At 34.5% G+C, this 20,315-nt stretch overlaps 1 protein-coding gene and 1 pseudogene across 1 annotated transcript; both read right to left on the bottom strand.

Moving 5' to 3' along the window:
• Positions 1-5,982: 5,982 nt before the first annotated feature.
• On the bottom strand, positions 5,983-13,003 carry LOC120212713 (annotated as a pseudogene).
• A 2,628-nt stretch (positions 13,004-15,631) lies between these two features.
• LOC120212712 (calcium-dependent protein kinase 24-like) lies at positions 15,632-18,509 on the bottom strand. Its single transcript, XM_039210932.1, has 8 exons — positions 17,976-18,509; positions 17,762-17,885; positions 17,187-17,330; positions 16,790-16,942; positions 16,554-16,669; positions 16,303-16,470; positions 15,964-16,194; positions 15,632-15,882 (listed from the first exon to the last, which is right to left on the bottom strand). The coding sequence occupies exons 1-8, from the start codon at positions 18,507-18,509 to the stop codon at positions 15,742-15,744; spliced, it is 1,611 nt and encodes a 536-aa protein (XP_039066863.1). The 3' UTR covers positions 15,632-15,741.
• Positions 18,510-20,315: the final 1,806 nt, after the last annotated feature.

Here is a 20,315-nt window from a genome sequence, read left to right as displayed (position 1 = left end):
AGTAACTTTCAATTATCTCCCCAGAGAAGAGAATCAAATGGCAGATGCCTTAGCCACACTGGCAGCAGCATTTAAGATGAACGAACATTCAAATATGATGCCCATTGAAATAAAGGCTTATGAGTATCCAGCCCATTGTTTTAGTATTGATGAGGAAAAAGATGGAAACCCCTGGTATTATGATATCTTGTAATATATAAGGTATCAGAGTTATCCGGAACAGGCCACTGAGAATGATAAGAGAACTATTAGAAGAATGGCATCATGGTATGTGCTTGATGGTGAGACTCTATACAAGAAAAGTTTGGATCAGGTCTTGTTAAGGTGTGTTGACATGAAAGAAGCCAAGTTGATTCTTGAAGAAGTGCATGAGGGAATATGTGGTACACATGCTAATGGGCATGCTATGGCTAGGCAGATTATGAGATTTGGGTATTATTGGTCAACTATGAAAACAGACTATATCAATTATGCCCGAAAATGTCATAAATGTCAGATTTATAGAGATAAGATACATACTCCTCCTCAATCGTTGCATGTAATGACAACACCGTGGCCATTCTCAATGTGGGGCATGGATGTTATTGGACAAATTTCGCCCAAAGCTTCAAATGGCCATCGTTTTATTCTGGTAGCCATAGATTACTTCACCAAGTGGGTAGAAGCGACTTTTTATGCAAATGTTACCCAATCGACAATATGAAAATTCTTAAAGAAAGAGATTATTTGTAGATATGGTTTGCCCGAGAGGATTATCTGCGATAATGCGTTGAATTTAAATAATAAGATGATGGATTCGGTCTGTAAGCAGTTCAAAATAAAACATCATAATTCCACCACTTATCACCCGAAGATGAATGGGGCAGTAGAGGCGGCTAATAAGAACATCAAAAGGCTCATAGAGAAGATGACTGAGACCTATAAGGATTGGCATGAGAAGTTTTCATTTGCTCTGTTTGCTTATCGAACTTTAGTACGGACGTCAACTGGGGCAACTCCATTTTCTCTGGTATATGGGATGGAAGCTGTCTTACCTATTGAGGTGGAAATTCCCTCACTTCGGATTTTTCAGAGGTAAAGCTCAATGAGGCAGAATGGGTATAGGCTAGGTATGACCAATTGAATCTGATTGAAGAAAATAGATTGAAATCTATTTGTCATGGCCAGATGTACCAAAAACGTATGATACGGGCACATGGCAAGAAAGTTTGCCTTCGAGAATTCCATGAGGGAGATTTGGTGCTTAAAAGGATTTTGCCTGTTCAGAATGATTTCAGAGGAAAATGGATGCTCAATTGGGAAGGACCTTATGTTGTCAAGAAAGCCTTTTCTGGGGGAGCTCTAGTCTTAACTGAAATGGACGGATCGGAATTACCCTATCCAGTGAATTCCGACGCTGTTAAGAGATATTTCGCTTGAAGAAAAATGATGAAAAAATGAAAAGAAAAAAGGAAGAAAAGAAAAAAAGAAAAAAATGAAGAAAAGAAAAGAAAAGAAAAAATGAAAATGAAAATGAAAATGAAAAATGAAAAATGAAAAATGAAAAATGAAAAATGAAAAATGAAAAATGAAAACTGAAAAATGAAAAATGAAAAATGAAACAAATGAAAAAGAAAAAATGAAAAATGAAAAATGAAAAAAGAAAAAAGAAAAAAAGAAAAAAAGAAGAAAGAGAAGAAAGAGAAGAAAGAGAAAAATGAAAAATGAAAAATGAAAAAAAAAAAAAGAAATAAAAGGAGGGTTCAAGATGAAAACCCGAAAAGGGCGTCTTGAAATCAAAGGAGGGCTCAAATTGAAAACCCGCAAAGGGCGACTTAAGTTTTGTTTAAATTCAGAATTCGTGCATGGTAGAGGTTCTGAATTGATTTTGGAAGTGGAAAGAGCTCCTGATATGGGTAGTAACAATGACAGTTGGCGACCAGGATTGAGACTAAAGATTAATGAGTCTCGATTGAAATAACCATGAGAGAAATTGAATGCACACGAGATTCAATGATGGTTTTGGCCATCCAATGATGAGAGATTTGGGAGTTTAGAAGTAGCTTCACACTTTTAAGCATCATCACAACTTTGGAGATCCTTTTGACAGAAGCTACACTCAAGACCTTCTAACGGCGTGCCAGTTCAAAAGCATTTGCATTATTGATATTTGAAGACGCCTACTCTTTTGTTCTTTTACTGCTTTCAGTTAAAAGTTTGCCATGTAGTTACCTAAAAATTCTCTGCATTTATATAAATAAAGAGATGTCTTTTCTTGTTAATTCCCTTTTTGCGAGCATCTTATTTTGAAAAGTTAAAATATACAGCTTAACTTGAAATATATGAGATCATTTTATATTATTGTGCAAAAGGTTTTGGAAAATACAGGTATTCTGAAGCTGACAATGGTTTTAATATGTGAGCTTGTGTGGTTACGGAAAGCTAAAACCTTGGAATTCATAGAAAATCTCAGCCATGATAAGAAGACCCAAAGAGATTGTCATTTATCAAGAAGTCGGTCATGGGTACTGGCAGGCTTCAAGAAAGGAAATAGTCAAGGTTCTGTTAAGCCGAGAGATATGGAATTGAGATTGTTAACTGGGGTGAACTGATCAAATGTTCTGTGCTCAAGATGAAATCGAGTTCCATCAAGATCAAAAGGAGATAGAGTTCCTTTGAAGAAGAAAATGCATTAAATTGTATAATTGCATACATTTTAGGCATAAATAGGATCATGGCATTCATAATTGCATAATGACTTAAATATTTACAGGTTTCATAGGGATAGTTGAAGATTGAAGATATTGAAGCATCGAGATGAACATAACTGGTTTTAAGATTTTGAAAAGAATGATGTTCATACGAAAACTGAGCCAAAGCAGATTCACGTATCAAATGGTTTCCAGATAAGTTTTCGCGATGGAGATGGATTTTCAGAAATTTTATCAAATTCTAAATTTTTGAATATAATATTTTCAAACATATATTAATGATTGGTAATGTTTGATTTTCAGGTTGGACCTTCGAAACAATTCAAACTTAAGCCTTCACGGAAGAGTAGTGAAACAAATCATCTATAAGCCTTCACGGAAGAATAGTGAAGCAAACTCGTTTGTTGAAGATTGAGTCCTATACTCTCTGAAGGAATAGGGAGTGGACAAGTTCGTTGAAGATTGTTCGAGTTCTATACTCCCTAAACGGATAGGGAACGGACCCGTTTATTGAAGATTGTTCGAGTTCTATACTCCCTAAACGGATAGGGAGCGGACTCGTCATTCGAAGATTTCTCAAGTTTCATTTATCCCAAAGGAACAGTGAAATGCTTTAATCTTTTGAAGTTTTCAGGACCGGACAAACTCGATCATCTTTTGATCTTTGCCCTATTCTCATTACATGACAATGAGCAAATAGGGGCAGCTGTAGATACTCGATTTGTCCGGGGCTAAGTCGGAGCAGACCCAAAGTAGAGTAATTGGAGGCCCAATCCAATGATCAAGCCCAGTCCACATGAAATCTTAAAAAACTAAAAAGGCGGTTATTGGGAGTTAAACAAAGCAAAGTGGAGGTGAGGGTCGGTTTTTATGTATTAACCACCATATATATATAAGGGGGGATACGGGAAAACATTGGAGAGACAGAGAGAACAAGGATAGAAAAAAAAACAAAAAAAAGAGATACGAGCCAATAGAGGTATTAGCCGAGAGAGATATCAACTATCACGAGAGGACGAGAAGCGGAAAATTGGATTAACTATCAGCAATTTCGCAGTGTTGAGAGAATACGAAAGGAAATCACATTGTAATCATACAATTCAAAAGTAGATAAAGCAATAAAGGTACAAGTTTCCTAGGAGTTCTTCTCCAATTTTCTTAATTTTCCAGTTCGTTTCTCTTGTTTTATGCATGTGTGATTGTTTTTAAAATTAAAATCTGAAAGGGTCTCGGGGTTTAGCGTATGTAGCACGGCGGGGCAGTGGTTAGGAGTGATTCGAAGCCTAGAGAAAGAATCATCAAAGTTTCGTTGCCATGAAAGTGAGAATGCCCAAAAACCATTCAATTAAAATTTTGAGAGAAGATTAAAACAAGAACCTTTTGAAAGATAACCCAGAATAGTAAAAGGCGAGAGAGAAAGAACTTACCCTGGCCAAGCGTCGGGGGTCGCGTTCTTAGGCCAACCGAGTGTTTGCATGTGGGTTTCGGGGTCGAGGTTCTAGGTCGTTTAGGTTGGTTGTTAAGTGCTTAGGGTTCTGTTTGTTGAGCTTTAGAGAAGATGGCCATGGCATCTGGTCTAGGGTTAAGTGGCGCTGTGTGGACGAGAAAGAGAAGAATGAAGAGGAAGATGGGAGTACTGTGCATGTTCCACGCATTAGATTAAATTTGTTTATATTTAATTTAGTTTAGGTTTAATTTGTTTAGGATTTATATTAAATAGTTTGGGTTCTGCGTGAGTTAGTGTCCATGTAAGTTAGTTTACATTTAGGTTTCATATTAAATGTTTAGGGTGAATTAGTTCCTAGTCCCCAAAGCTTAAGCGTCTTTTGTAAATTAGCCACCTGAGGGATTAATTTTCGAATTTGACCCTTTTTTGTTTTTACAGATTTCGTCATTTTCCAATTTTAATATTAGTTATAATTTTGTCGAATTATTTAGGTGTAGATCCCTTAAAATTATGCATGTTTTATTTAAGTCCATGGTTTAATTTTTTATTTGTATATTAAATTTTATATTTATTTAAATTTAATCATTACATTTATGTATATATATATTTTTTAAAATTTAAAATTTGGTATGTTATGTTATTTATTTTCATATCTAAGTCACATTTGTACATTATATGTTAATATGCACGGTTTATGATTTTTAATTAAAATATATGTATGTATTTTTTTGTATGTCACATTGTATGCTATTTTTAATTTTGTTTAATGAATTTTGGCATGACATCTTTTTCTGCATAATTTGTATGATACCCTCATATGCATAACTCGACCTATTACATAATCGGACTAAGGGTAATACCCTTTTAATTTAAAATTGTCTTAAGTGGCATGTCTTAACTGATTAGAGGGTCGTTTTGACGATTTTAAATTAAAAGTCCATCCCAAAAGTGAAACTAAAAAATCGATTCGACACCTAAAATTTGGGAACGAAAGAAAATGAAATGTTCGTTTATTTAAATTTATCGAGAAAATGTTGTTATAACTTTTAAGATCTGGTCTCGATATTTGTAAATAATCGAACATTCTTTATCTTTCTAAAACGACTTGGTAATTTTAATTAAATTTATTTGGGTGCATTTGAATATTATAATGAAATTTTAATATTATATTATTTTGATTTGAGTAGGAATTAATTTTCTTAATTATTGATAAATTATTCATTCTCGATATGAAATAATTTAAAATTACTACATTTCATTGTAAAATTCACATTTTCTCGGGATCATAAATCAAATCAAGTTCAAATTTGTAAAGTTCAATGCAAATACATTAATTAATCGACTAGGTATCGTTTTAGGACGTTGTGAGGGTGCTAATTCTTCCCCGCACGTAACCGACTCCCGAACTTGAATTTTAGTAATGTATACCTTAATTTGTTGTTTAATTAAAATTAATTTTTTTATTTTATTTAAAATAACAAAATATTTTTGGGTGCCAGATCACATCCTAATCAAAGATTGGTGGCGACTCTTTGAATAATATGTTTTTAACGAAAAGAGAATTTCAAATTTTTCGAAACGAGAGGTTTTTAAATCGCATTTGTTTTTTTAAAATTAAAAATCAATTGAAAAAGGTAAATTAAAAATTAATGTGGTTTTTCAAAATCTCACCTTTAAAGAAAAATCGTTTCGACAAAACCAAACCAGCTACATCCATATTTATTGCAGCCTGCATCCACTTTTACTTGCAACACAAACTACACATTCGCAATGATACAACTTACATACAAGCCAAAATGCAGTAAACCATCTAAATGTTTTGACATACCTTTCAACATATGTGTAGAAAGATGAAGCCTACCAACTAGGAAGATTGGTTTCCTTGCTCGAGAAGGCTCTGTGTGTTATAACCGCTGCCGTAAGCCCTTTCTTTCCATATTTGTTCCACTTCGACGAATGTCAATCCCTTGGTCTCCGGCACATACACTGTCACAAAAACAAATGCCAGCTAGGATCAAGAAAGTAACACCGGTTCCTACGGCTTCAGCAATTGTAAGAAATGTCTGGGCCACAATCAAATTCGAAATCCAATTGACAGTAGCCGACATGCCCCTGCATATCACTCGGTATTGCTCTGGGTATATCTCCGAGTTCACAGTCCATGGAACAGGCCCCATTCCTGGTGCGAAGAATGCAATGTAAAGAGCTAATCCAATCACTGCCATCCATCCATAAATTCCATTAGAAGAACCAGATGTTTCAGCAAAGAAAGCCCAAGCAAGGATGACAAGGGACACGATGACACCAGATCAGCTCGAAAGAGCCAGCTTTTTCCTTCCAAAATGATCGATAAGATAAATGCCAACAACAGTTCCTGCTGCATTCATGCCAGCGACAATGAGTGACAGCAGAAGAGCGAGCTGATTGGAACTGAAGCCAGCCATCTGGACAATTGTCGGACTATAGTACATCACGGTATTTATGCCAGTGAACTGCTGAAAAGCCTACATATAATCACAGTTTCTATGTTATAAAAATAGTTATGCAAGTTGTAATCACGGTAATATTCTTAAATACCTACAAGTAAATTTCATGCTGAAAGACATAAAAGGCCACGAATCATGTTATGTGCATCCGGAATTAGACAATGTAACATCGCGAAAATGATGCAATTTACCAGTTCCAAAGGGATTTTGATGTTAGAGTTCTTACCTGAAGTCCCGCCCCGGCCAGAAAGGCGAGTCTAATTTCTTTTGTTATAAAAACATCCAAGTATCTAACGGTTTTCTTTCTTTGATGCTCTTCTTCTTCTGCAACCGTAAGGTGATCCACTTCATCCTCTAATCGAGCAATGTCATAAATTTTAGAAAGTACGGCTATGGCTTTATCTTTCTCGTTCTGTACAATATGATGAGATGATTCGTTAAAAGAATACGCGGGGTCCACAAAGAAATTTCCCCAAAAGTAATAGATTTACCTTCATGAAAAGCCATCGAGGAGACTCGGGCAAACACAGCATAAGGCAGAACTGGATGACAGCAGATATGCCTGAAACTCCAAGCATCCATCTCCAAGTTCCTGGAACCTGTTTGTGCAACAATGTTTTAGATAGAAAGTAAAGGTGCCCGAAAACATTTTGGACTGCATAAAGACCTCAAAACTAAGTCCAAATCCGTCCTTCATCAATTCATATGCTTCTCTCACCTCTAAGAACATAGAGACCTCAAAACTTGAATATCCAGATTTAAGTGGATATGATTTCAACTAGCTATACTAACAGAATCATATGCATATTTCTCTTAAAATGCTAACAGAAACGGATATGTTTGCAACTAGTTATGCTAACTGAATCATACGCTTATTCAATTTGTTTTATAAAACCACAGGTCTCTATGGGCAGGAAACACAATTAGCATATCCCCAATAGCCTTGAATTGAATCTGTATTATGAAATCAAACTAGAAGACCTAAGGTACGAATGGACAATTAACATATTAAAGAATAACGGATTCGGAAAGAGGATAACAAAGCTCCAGTCTCCAGAACAAACTTTTAACATCCCATTTTCAGTTCATCAGCACACATTTTACAGAACATGGAAGTTGGAACATATGCATCATAGTTGAGAACCAAGTGCCATGAAGAATGATTAGTTTACTAGGTAAAATTCAACATGCTGAAAATATGGCTGCACATGCATTAACCTAAACTAGCAGAAAAGAATGAGTGAGTTCCGTCACTGATGTTTATGTCCAAGATCAATTATATGCAGACCCCGGTAATTTAACATGCACATTTGACATTCTATCTTCAGGTTAAATATATGAAGACCTTCATCTCCAACCTTGAATCCTCTCATAATAAGACAAATGAATATCGCTATAAAAAATTTAGGCGTTTTTCAAAAATTTCTTTCTTTATCCCCTTCGAATCCTTTAGATGGCGAGTCAGTTGAGAAGATCTGGTGGGAAGAATTGCGTTACAGTTATTATTTTCAATATTCCAGATTGTCTTCATTATCAAGGTCTTAGGTTATTGTTCGATAAATATGGCGAGGTGGTCGATTCTTTCATCCCTAGCAAAAGAAGCAAGGGAGGTAGTAGGTTCGGTTTTGTCCGATTTTCTAGAGTGGAGGACGCGAGGAGGGCTATCATCTGTACCGATAGATCTTGGATTCAAGATAAAAAGGTTAGAGTTTTCATGGTGAGATTTCAACCTCGTGATGTTTTCTGGAGGAAAAAGTTTTCTGGTTCAAAATTAGCTGTGGTCAAGAGTAGTGAGGCGGATGTCAAAGAGGCGTCCATTATTGGTGTAGTTGATGAGGATAAGCTAATTACTCTTAGAGATAGTTTGGTTGGTTGGTGCAGAAAATTTATGAAAATGAAAGAGCTAGCTGCTATTATGCACAAGGAAGGCATATTAGGCCCGAAAATTATGAGGTTAAGTGGTTTAGCTATTTTGATCATATTTGAAGATGAAGAGAGTAGGGACTATACTCTAAAAAATCAGATTGGAGCGTTGAATAAATGCTTTGACAAAGTGGATTTTTGGTCGGAAAACTTTCAGTGTAGCAGCCGACGGGCATGGTTATCGTGTAGAGGGATCCCACCGTTTGTGTGGTGCCATTCAACTTTCAGAAACATTGCATAAAAATGGGGAGCTCTTATCTCCATTGATGTAGGAACCTTTAATCCTGGCTCGTTTGATAGGGCCTGTTTCCAGATCATTACGAACCGCAAAGATCGAGTGGAAGAATCCTGTGTTTTGAAAGTCGGGGAACAGTCTTTTACAGTATTTGTTTCTGAGTTTGAACCTTGCTTTAGCCCAGATTCCGTCTGGGTTGATTCGTCTGTGTTGGAAATGTCAGTTGCCTCCCCGTTGCCCACGGAGGGGGAGCTTATTGGTGTCTCGCCAGTTAAGCCTTCCGAGTTAGTGGTAGATGCTGGAACGTTTTCTCGAGTTAATCTTGATTCCAATAATATTAAGGAAGCTCAGCTAGAAACTCGAGCGTGTTTTGAAGGCATGCATACTGGTGGAGGAACGTGTGGTTCAGGTGCCGAGGAAGTAGGAAATGGTCTTGTTCCGATGAGGTATAGGTTGTGGAAGTTGTGTCCCCGACAGTCCGTTACGGGACAGCTATGCATGGGTCTGATTGCCAGATGAACGGCACTTTTAATTCTTTGGAGGTAGCTAGGGGTCGCAAGTGGGGTCTAATGTGCATGGGCATAAGCTGTCGTTTTGTGATAACCCAACAAATTGTAATGGGGCATCTACGCTTGGTTCAGTTGGCCAGAGGAGTGCAAATCTTAATATTTTGGAGGAAGCTAGTGGGTTACACGTGAGCTCAGGTTTGGATGTGTGTGATGCTAGAGTTGATAGTGCAAATACGAAAGATGTGCAACACATGTTTCTTGATGTTAGTGGTAGGCGTTTGGCTCCAATTAGGAATGTTGGTTCACGGCAGACCAAGGTATTATTAAATAGTAATAGGTTCTTAGAGATCCCTTATGTTAGTTCGGTTAGTGGGACAGCTGTGCAGGATTATGACTGTCAAACTGGTGGCACTTTGCATGCCTTGGAGAGTGTTAGTAGGGCGTACATTGGGTCTAAGGATGTAAGTAAAGATAACGTGCAGCCGCCAGTTGTGCCGTCCTCGACCATGCCTACTGATGGATTTAAGGTATTGGTGGTACACGAGGAAGTGCTTGTTGGTCAGGGGATGGGGCTATCGAAATCCGAGAAAGTGGATGGGCGTCAGAAACAAAGAGCTTTGGAGGAGAGAAATGCTATATTTAGTTCTCTCCGAAATTTTCAAGAAAAATTCTCAGAGGAAGGTGCATCGAGAGGAAGTTTTTTCTGATCTTGAAGGCTCTAAAGTTGGAGGTTCGGATGGTCTATGTCGACAAGTCGAGCTAGAAGAGGCAGTTAGGCGGAAGATGCAGTAAGGCGGAAGAAGATTCTTGTACTCTTCGTGTGGAAGTTCAGGGCTTTTTGTTTTTGATTTTGGATTTTTTGGTTTGGTTCAGCTGTGATATTCGGCTTCTGCTTTAGTTGTTTTGTTTATGTGTTGGTTTTCGGGCTTAGTTCAGGTGTTAAGTCTGGTCAGTCATTTTTGTGACTGTTGTTATAGCTTAGATGGATTTCGTTGTGTTAGTGTTGCTGTATAGGGTTTTTTTCCGGCTGTTTTGGGTTGTTTGTTTATGTTGGGGAGGCGATTATGGTTGTATCTTATGTTTCTTATGGTTAATGAAATCTTAAGGAACTCTTTTCCTCCTTCCGCTGATTAAGGAGCTTTTCTACAAGCTCCTTTAATCAAGAAGGAGGTTTTTAACAAGGCCTTCAATTCCTATAAAAAAATATCGCTATCTATACCATCTAAACCATCACATCGAGTTCAACATCTACAGATGTTCATTTACCAGTTATTTTGCTATAGCTTGTTAATTGAACCATTTATTAGCTTATTTAACCACCAACCTTGCGAATATTGAACTTCAAAAGCAAACAAATGTGTACAAGCAAAGGTAAATGGGGAATTATTTTCAGTTTGCACTGATAGAAAAACGTTTTTCTAAAAGAAAAATGGGGAAGTCCTACTTTTTATAAAATATTTTTTTTTCATAAATGTAGAATACATTAACATTTTAACGATATCATAAATTGCACACATAATGTTCATATATATAAATATCAGTTCAAGCAGATGAACCAAATGAAGTAGTAAAAGGAAGACAAGCTGACCTCTGTAAAAGCAAGATTTACAAGGTAGGAAAGAAACTGTCCACCAGTTATCATGAGCACATTTGTGCTGACTAATCCTCCCCTTACTTCTGAGGGTGATGCTTCGGCAATATACACGGGAGCGGTCACAGATGCTACACCCACACCTAGGCCAACTAAAAATCGTCCCAATATCAGCACATACGGATCAGGTGCAGCGGCCATGACAATTGCTCCAGCTGTAAAGACAACATCCGCAAGAAGTGTAGCCTTCTTACGTCCATAAGCATTGTTAATCCAACCTCCAGATGCAGCTCCAATCATTGCACCTACCAAGGCCATGCTGACAATAGTTTCCTGCCAGATGAAAGCATCAGGATAATTCCAAACAAGGAATAACAAATTATTTGCATGTTAATTAGCACTATGAGTTATATAAGATACCAAGTTTAAGGGCAGGTGAAACTATAAACCCTCCAAATCACCCAATTGCTCCCCTTCTGCAACTTTTACCTATTTTTACTAGGGAATAGGATTGACCATCCAGATCAACTAAAAGCTAGCAACTGCATGTACACACCAGCTACTGAGTTTAGGGGCAATGGGATCTAAAAGTCCTCCCAATGCCCCGGTTGCTCCCCTTCTGCACCTATTGCAAACACAAGGTTTGCTTTTTTTTGCCAGGATTAGAATCACCTATCCTAATAAACTAAAAGGTAGCAGCTGCATGTGCACATGAGATCTTGATTTTAGGAGCCATGGGATCTATAATCCCTTTAAAATCCCCCAACTGCTCTCCTTCTGGACCTTTTGCAAACACAAAATTAGCCCAATTTTGTCCGGGATTAGGATCGCCTACCCCATGAACTAAAAGCTAGCAGCTGCATGCACACAAACTATGTTACTGAGACACGAGTGTGACCGTAACACAGGTATGTGCCCAAAACGAGTATGTTACAATTTTTTCCCAAGAGTTCCATGTATTAGAAGGATCCTTGGAGGATAATATTCACAATACACTTGTCTAAGACACAAGATCCAACGATGTTTCCCATGGGCATCAGCTCACAGCTCTCATCATTTCTTCCTCTCCCATTCAATCAACCACACACCAAAAAAAAAAGATTTTCTTTGGTTCCATTTTTTTCATGACTGAAGTAAGTTTAGCATTTCAGTACACCTTTAAAAGCTGATAATACCTGCAGGAAACTACTCTGATTGACAACCTCAAATTCATCTTTTATGTAAAGAAGGACCCCTGATATTACACCAACAATTATTACCATTTCCAATTGAGAAGTTTTTCTTGGCAAAAAAATGTAAGAGAAATTGAACAGAAGAAGAAATGAAGACAATTGTGTGTTCCTGTTTTGTTCAGTTGAAATTCTGATACTGCTTAAATAAAGTTTAACATAATGTAGAAGCCTTGAGCTAACTTAACACTTTTAGGGATTTTAAGCTACAAAAACTCATTTGAATTGAGCAATTAAATGAAAATCAATTACGTAATCATGTTAAGAGTAAGTCTTTCTTCAAGTTTCAAATTTAAGACCAAAAATTTGTTTTACCAAATCCTAGATCAGTCCAATTCTGATGCTAGGACATTCTTAAAAAACTCAGTTTCATCAACTGTAACATAAAAATCAGCTATTAGATGAACCAGCCATTTAAGAAAACAAAACTTGGTTTCAACATTCAACAAATGAAACATATAAAATTTTTCATCAGATGAACTAGACTAAACAGTAAAATCAATGAAGAAGAACAACAACAGCAAAAAGGTTGAAGGAAGAATAAAAAGGGATCTGATACCTGTGTCATAGCCAAAGAGCAAGCCACCAATTCCAGCAATCACAGTAAGTCCAAGATCATAAGGATTACTGAAATATGACATTCTTCTCTCTGGAAACAAATCCAGATACCCTGAACTCCCTGGTAAAGTCTCTAGCGTCATATCTCCAACAGGAAAACAACAATCAAATTCCCAGAAATTTAATTCACGGCTATCAACACTTTGTCAATTATATTTTCAGCTAATTCTCAACAATGAAACAGTTCAAGATTTTAATTTTTCTATCTCTTCAGTGTTGATGATGTTAAAAGGAAAGTCAATAAGAGTTTTCCATATCATGAATATCCGTCAAAACTCAGAAATGAAAACAAACAATGGTTTTCTTTGGGCTATATTCAAGACCCAAAACTCAAGGAAAATGATTGATCAATGAAACCGATCAAGCATTAAGAAACCCAAAGCTTTGTTTTTTGGTCAGGGAAAAAATCTTTCATTTTCGTTTTCTCTTTCTCTCGGAGAAAATATGAAACCAATCTTATTTTCCCAGAAAAATGTTGGGTTTTTGAAGTTGTTTTCTTTTAACTTGCACGGGAGAGAAACAGAAGACTAAGAAGAGAAGAAACCAGTGAACTGAAAATAATGAGGATGAAGACGAGTCTGGACAAGCAAGATTAGACTACTTGGAACCGTGACATGATTAACATTCAGTTTCCACTTCATGTTAATCAATTACAATTATTGATGGTCGCTAAAATACTATAAAACTAACAATAATATTCTTTTAAAAATAATGAAATAATTTGAGTGATTAATAGATTTTTATTATTTATTAGAACTTACGGTCGAAACATGGTGTATCCATAATAGAAAAAAGTTACAATATTTATATAGTACTTCGTAACACGTCATTAAAACGATACATCCATTTATATCATTAGTTAAATTATTATTATTAAATATTAAAAAGGATAAATAATACATTTTTTACCTAAAGTATTACTTTTATATTTTAATGTCTAAATTTTAATTTTTTTTAAATTATTAATAACAATATTTATATGACATGACATGTTAATTTTTTTAAATAGTTGAATCGTTGAGTAAATATTATTTTGTATCTTTCGTATTTATAAATAAATATATTTTAAAGAAGGGTATGCTCTTTAAAAAAATTATCCACTTGAAAATTTAGCATATAATTTATTAGTTGTAGGAGTATTAAAGTTATCTTGCTTTTAAAATAAAATACTATCATTTTCTCTATTAAAATGCCATACCTAATCCGATTTACAAATAAACAAATGCATATGATCTTACACATTTAAATTTGAAGATAAAATTTTAATGTTAATAAAACCTCATATTTACGTTATAACAAAACCTTAGCCGTAAAACATAATAGTCATGAGAAATCCAAATCCATTATTATTATTATGCATGTCTTCTAAAATTAACAAATTTAATTTTAACCCCAGATTATAGCGTAGGATTTTATTCTAATTAGGTGTATGGATTTAATTTATTAGCTTAAATTAATATTTGAGTTTTCCTTTTTTAATCTAAATTGATATTTATGATTAATGATTTTAATTTAAATCATAAATTAAATTTAAATGCCTAATGACAATCCAAACTATATACCTCTATTAAATAATAGTTTGATCAAGAAATTTCAATTGTTGTGTTCGCGCACAGTCTTATCGAGCCACGTGGATCTGATGACTTGATTCCACGTGTCATTTTCTCTTTTCTAGATAAAATTGTTCAAAATATCATTTTTGTTGAGATATCATATTTTAACTTGATAAATTTTGGATATATGCACAATTGAAGCTTAAGAAAAATATTAGCAGCATCAATCATTAAATTGGAATTCTTTAATGAAAATATACAATTATAATTTATAATTCTGTAAAGGAACTAACCGCATATTTTAATCCATCGAAACAATAATTAATTATATTATTCATGGATTTAATAAAAAAATAATATCTAAACTATATTTAAAATTGATCTCTAGTTTTTTAAAGATTTTTTTTATATTTAAAACAGATGTTTCATATTTTATCCGTTAACATATATCATGTTTATAGTTTTTTATTTTTTAAAAAAGTAAAATATTATTTAAAATTATTTTTTTTTAAATTGAACATATTATGTATTACTTATCAATTTTTCAATGGTAAACATCTAAAATTATAACGAAAAAATATTAAATACTTAAATATTTATTTTTGACGAAAAAATTTTAAAACATTAAAAATTAATTTTAAATATTGTTTAAACGCTTATTTTAATATTAAACCTTATTGATGAGAGTAATTAAAATTGCACACAAATTTGGTACACCATCAGAAAGCAGACAATTGGTGCCACATTCACCAGAAATTTCTAAGCTCTCCACACCACTTGCTTTTATTTTTTATTTTATTTTTAAAAAATATATACATGTAAGAGTCTCACTAAATCAAGTAAACATACATAGGGGTATTTCTGTCTCATACGTAAAATGCCAAAGTTGAAAAATTAATCCATCATACATCAATTCAACATGCATTCAAGCATCACGTGAAATTCTAGATCAAACAGACTCCAATTGCATCTATAAGCCATTCTAAGGATTAAATAGTAAATTATTAACTAATTTCAGTACTGACATGCATTTCCTAAATTTTCAGTTTGTACATTCAATTAAAGCTACAATAAACTTTCTGTAGAAAATTTTTGTTCGATTTAGGTTAGGGTTCATCCTCAATTTCAAACTTTAGGGACTTAAATAATTAAAACAAACTTTAGGGACTTAAAAAGGAAATTTAGAAAGAATTTACACGTATCTAAGCTAACATAAATAATTAAGTTAAAGGGCATAGTTTAAAGAACATACTTAAGTATAAAATAAAATTATCAAGAAAAAATTGGTTTATTATAAATGAAATTGTCAATCTTCTATAGCTATGGTAGACACATATCAGTTAGATACACTGGAAACTTCCCACCGTAAACCCACAACCATCGTTTATCTGTTTGGCTGGGAAGAAAATGTTTTGAAGCTCCCAAGTTTCAGATTTTCCCAAAACCTGGAAATTTTCTTATCATTTTAGTTGCCCAGATTTTTTTAATATTTTGATGCTCACTGCATTTAGCAATGCTCTTGAATACTGTCGCGAAGCCATTTTCCAGTCCATGCCTGTAAACATCATTGCCTTGAACTCTTGATAACTAATTCGATCATCCTACAAAACAAAATCAAATTAAAGTTGTTTGTGTTTATAATTTTCCACATTGAACATCCTGGAGAACGGAAGATAGAAAACCTTATCCTTGTCGACATCGAGCATGATGTCTTTGATCAATTGTTCATTGTTGGGACTGTTGTCGTCTTGTAGTAGAGCTTCTTTAAGTTCATCGAATTCGATGTAACCGGTTTGGTTCTTGTCAAAGTAACGGAAAGCTTGACTGAGTTGGTCGTCGCCAATCCTTCTCAGGTGAACAGCCATTGTGACGAACTCGTCGTAGGTTAGTGTCCCACTTCCATCAACGTCAGCCTTTTGGAGAAGAAAGATTAGAAATAGGAAACTTGGAACCCAAGGCATCCAATCAGAAGCACAACCCTAGCCAAGAAATAAATCTTGAAATGAATTACTGTAACTTACAGACTCCATTAACATCTTGACATCAGGATCTTCAACAGAATGCCCAAGTTTCTCCAGCCCATCTCGCAGCTCCTCAAACGACAAATGCCCGTCATCGTCGGTATCCATCATATTGAACATCTCGATAGTCGAATCGATTTGATCCTCTGGTAAGTTGTCTGCTACAACCTGTAATAAAATAGACATCAAACAAGCCTCTTAGATCACTAAAGGTGATTAAAGAAAGTAAAAAAGAAAAGCATAGTACTTACCCTCAAAACTTTCTTCTTGAACTTGCTCATCAATGAGAACTGTTTAATCCTTGATCTTACGTTTTCTCCCAGATTAACGTTCGGACAATGTTTAATGTTTTGAATCCATGGATGTTCTTCATATAAAAACACAAAAGTTCAAATTATCATATATTTTAATTGTTTTCTTCATATTTTCTTTGAATAATCTATTTACGCCCCTTAACATAAAATCAAACGTCCGTTCGAGTACGTACCAAGGACCTCTTGAAGCGTTAGACGATCATAAGGATTAGGATGAAGCATGCACTTGACAAGTTCCTTGGCTTCACTGGAAACCCTAGGCCAAGGATCCCTTTGAAAGTCTATTTCTCCTTTTATTATCGCATGTGCTATTCCTTCCTCCGTTTCTGCACTAGCCACATATACTTTTGAAAAAAATATGAATAATAAAGTAAAATGAAATATTATATGTAAGTTGTAGATTTAATTCTTATTATTCGAGTGATCATGATTTACTCATGCTGTTTTTATGCAATTTGAGTCAAGAATTAAAATTAAATTATAAAAATCAAATCCATAATTAACGCATTCAACCAAAATCCAAATGAAAACATGAATTTAGTGGTAAAAGAGAAGAAAATAATAAATTACCTGCCCAAAAAGGAGGAACACCACAAAGCAAAATATAGAGTATGACACCAATGCTCCAAATATCCACCTCCTCTCCATAATTTCTTCTTAGAACCTCTGGAGCCATATAGTATGGACTTCCTACTATGTCACTGAAACGCTCCCCTGACGTGAGGCATAATTTTATATTAGAAACGGATTTATAAAATTTTAAGGTAAAATAAATTTATAAATTTTTTAAAAGTCGAAAACAGATTATCAATAAAAAATATAAAGAAAAGAACTTAAATTATAAATGAATTTAAAAATCTTAGAGAGCGATCGTCTGATTAAATATATTTATTTTATTTGTTTGAAAGACTCAAATAACCTTATCTTGAACCTAAGACCTTTAAAGATAAGGGTTATTTCTTTAACTAATGAGATCGCTTAATTCATGCATAAATTTCCGTGTCTAAATATAACTTTACCTGAACATTAGATATATGTTAAAACCTTTAAAATTTGCTTTAAATTGCTAACGAATTTTTTTCATTATTTTTAAAAATACGTTGAAGTTTTCTTTAAAATTAAATATATATCGAAACAAAAGTTACCAGATTCATAGAAAATGGAGAGGCCAAAATCAATGGCTTTAATTGGGGCAGTTTCGGTTTCATCTGCGAATAAGAAATTCTCGGGTTTTAAATCCCTATGTATCACTCCATGCTCATGACACACCTGTAATATTAAAAATAAACCTATGAAATTTTCATATAGAAACAAAGTTTATTAAAAGATTAAACATTCAAAAAAATAACAATAAATTACCTTGACAATTTCCAAAATAGTTTTAGTGACGGATGCAGCAGCTCGTTCCGAATAATGACCTTTAGCGACGATTCGGTCGAATAGCTCACCTCCATGGCACAGCTCCATAACAAGATAAACAGCTTCATTATCCTCGAAGACTTCCCTAAAGGCGACGATATTCGGATGCTTCGGCAAATGCCTCATGATCTCGACCTCCCTTCTCACGTCTTCGAGGTCGACTTCAGTCCTCAGCTTCGCCTTCGATATCTTCTTGCACGCGAAAGCTTCTCCAGTTTCGAGATCGAAACATTGATGCGTGATCCCGAACTCACCTCTCCCCAACTCTTTTCCAATCGTGTATCGATCAAAGATATTATCTCCCGACGGATTCTTCAATACCCTACTATTGCTCCCCCATCGGCTCACCGATTTACATGACTCGCTGCGATCGAAACGTGCACGGTTGGATTTTTCTTTGCTGCTGTTTCTGTAATAATATTTCTTCAAAATCGAACCCTGTAGTTTCGATTGAGCTGATATGCAACTTCCCATGAGATGACGGCAATTGAGTTAGCCTGGGGACTCAGATCATTAACATCCCATGGGAAGGAAGAAAGAAGGAATAGTGTCTGGCTGGGAAGAAAATAAAAACCCTAGCAAAGAAAAAAGAATGAGAATATTTGATTTATTAGAAAATGGAAGGACTTTGGTTAGATTTGTCCCTCCATTTTCTTAGGACAGTTTAAACTCCTTCACATTAAAGCCATTGGTTTTGGTTATAAATGCAACTAAAATCTTAAGGATTATATTGGTTTATTACAATCACCACTCAATTTTAGGGCTTTTTCTTTTTCTTTTTTCGCTTCTATTATAATTAATAATGTAGTTTAATCCTTGCTTTCATAGAATTGATTGATTTTTAATCTGAAACCATGTAATTTTTTGTTTATATAAAGATATTTTTTAAGAAATACTGGGTTGACGAGTGTCATTTGGGCTCTATAAAAGGTTGCTTCATTAGGCTTGATTAAAAGGATGATTGTTTTATGTCAGGTCAAGGGTGTCTTCCCAGTGTAGGGACAGGGTATACCTAAGACCCAATTAAAATTTACATAAAATTTACAGATTGTCCGTCAAAAATATCGATTGTAGGATTTAAATTTGACCTTACAAGTTCAAATTTCTAAATCTCAACCATTTTGTACCAACACTCTTTGACTAGTGGTTTAATATCTTATGACCTTTAATAACCCTTAATGAGTCTTTTCCAAAAACATAAAAGCACTTCAGTCATTTTCACCTAAACACAATTCAATCATTTTAACACTTAAAGGGTATATTCGTAATTTACATCTTTTAAGGCTATTTTAGTCACTTCGAGTATTAATGTCTCTTAATAGGCTTATCTATTCATTATGAAACGATTTCAATCTTCATTTCATTGTATGTATTAAGAGACAAATTTATACTTTAATAATTTAGGGTATCTATACTAAATTGGGGTATCAATACATATATATACTCCTGAGTAGTACTAATACCAAATTGGTATGCTAAAACTCATCCAACCATTGGGATTGTCTCAGGAAAGGCGGATTAATATACGGCTAATATATGGCGTTACCGGATACATTAAAAGATATTTGACAAATTTGGTTTAGCGCTACCGGAAATATCGAGTAATAATAATGTAATAGGTGAAAATCATGAAGAAATATTAAAAAATTTGACAACCGGTAAACTTAGTTTGTCGGTTTGTGTCGATACTTTATAAAAATATATTGATCTATAACAATATAACAGGTAAAAAAATAACAAAACCGATCTATAAATGACAAAACAGGTAAAGTGCTACCGGATATATTGAAAGTGTCGATACTTTATAAAATGTATCGATCCGTAACAATATAACAGGTAAAAAAATGACAAAACCGGTCTTTAAATGACAAAACAGGTAAAGCGCTACCGGATATATTGAAAGTGTCGATACTTTATAAAAATGTATCGATCCATAACAATATAACAGGTAAAAAATGACAAAACCGGTCTTTAAATGACAAAACATGTAAAGCGCTACCGGATATATTGAAAGTGTCGATACTTTATAAAAATGTATCGATCCATAACAATATAACAGGTAAAAAATGACAAAACCGGTCTATAAATGACAAAACAGGTAAAGCGCTACCGGATATATTGAAAGTGTCGATACTTTATAAAAATGTATCGATCCATAACAATATAACAGTTAAAAAAATGACAAAATCTGTCTATAAATGATAAAACAGGTAAAGCGCTACCGGATATGTTGATAGTGTCGATACTTTATTATAAATATCGACACTTTGGAATTTAAAA

Source organism: Hibiscus syriacus, unplaced genomic scaffold (assembly GCF_006381635.1).
Source record: "Hibiscus syriacus cultivar Baekdansim isolate YM2019G1 unplaced genomic scaffold, ASM638163v2 tig00110015_pilon, whole genome shotgun sequence".
NCBI classification, from domain to species: domain Eukaryota; kingdom Viridiplantae; phylum Streptophyta; class Magnoliopsida; order Malvales; family Malvaceae; genus Hibiscus; species Hibiscus syriacus.
The sequence above is the reverse complement of the archived record's forward strand: the minus strand, read 5'-3'. Positions and strand labels throughout refer to the sequence as shown.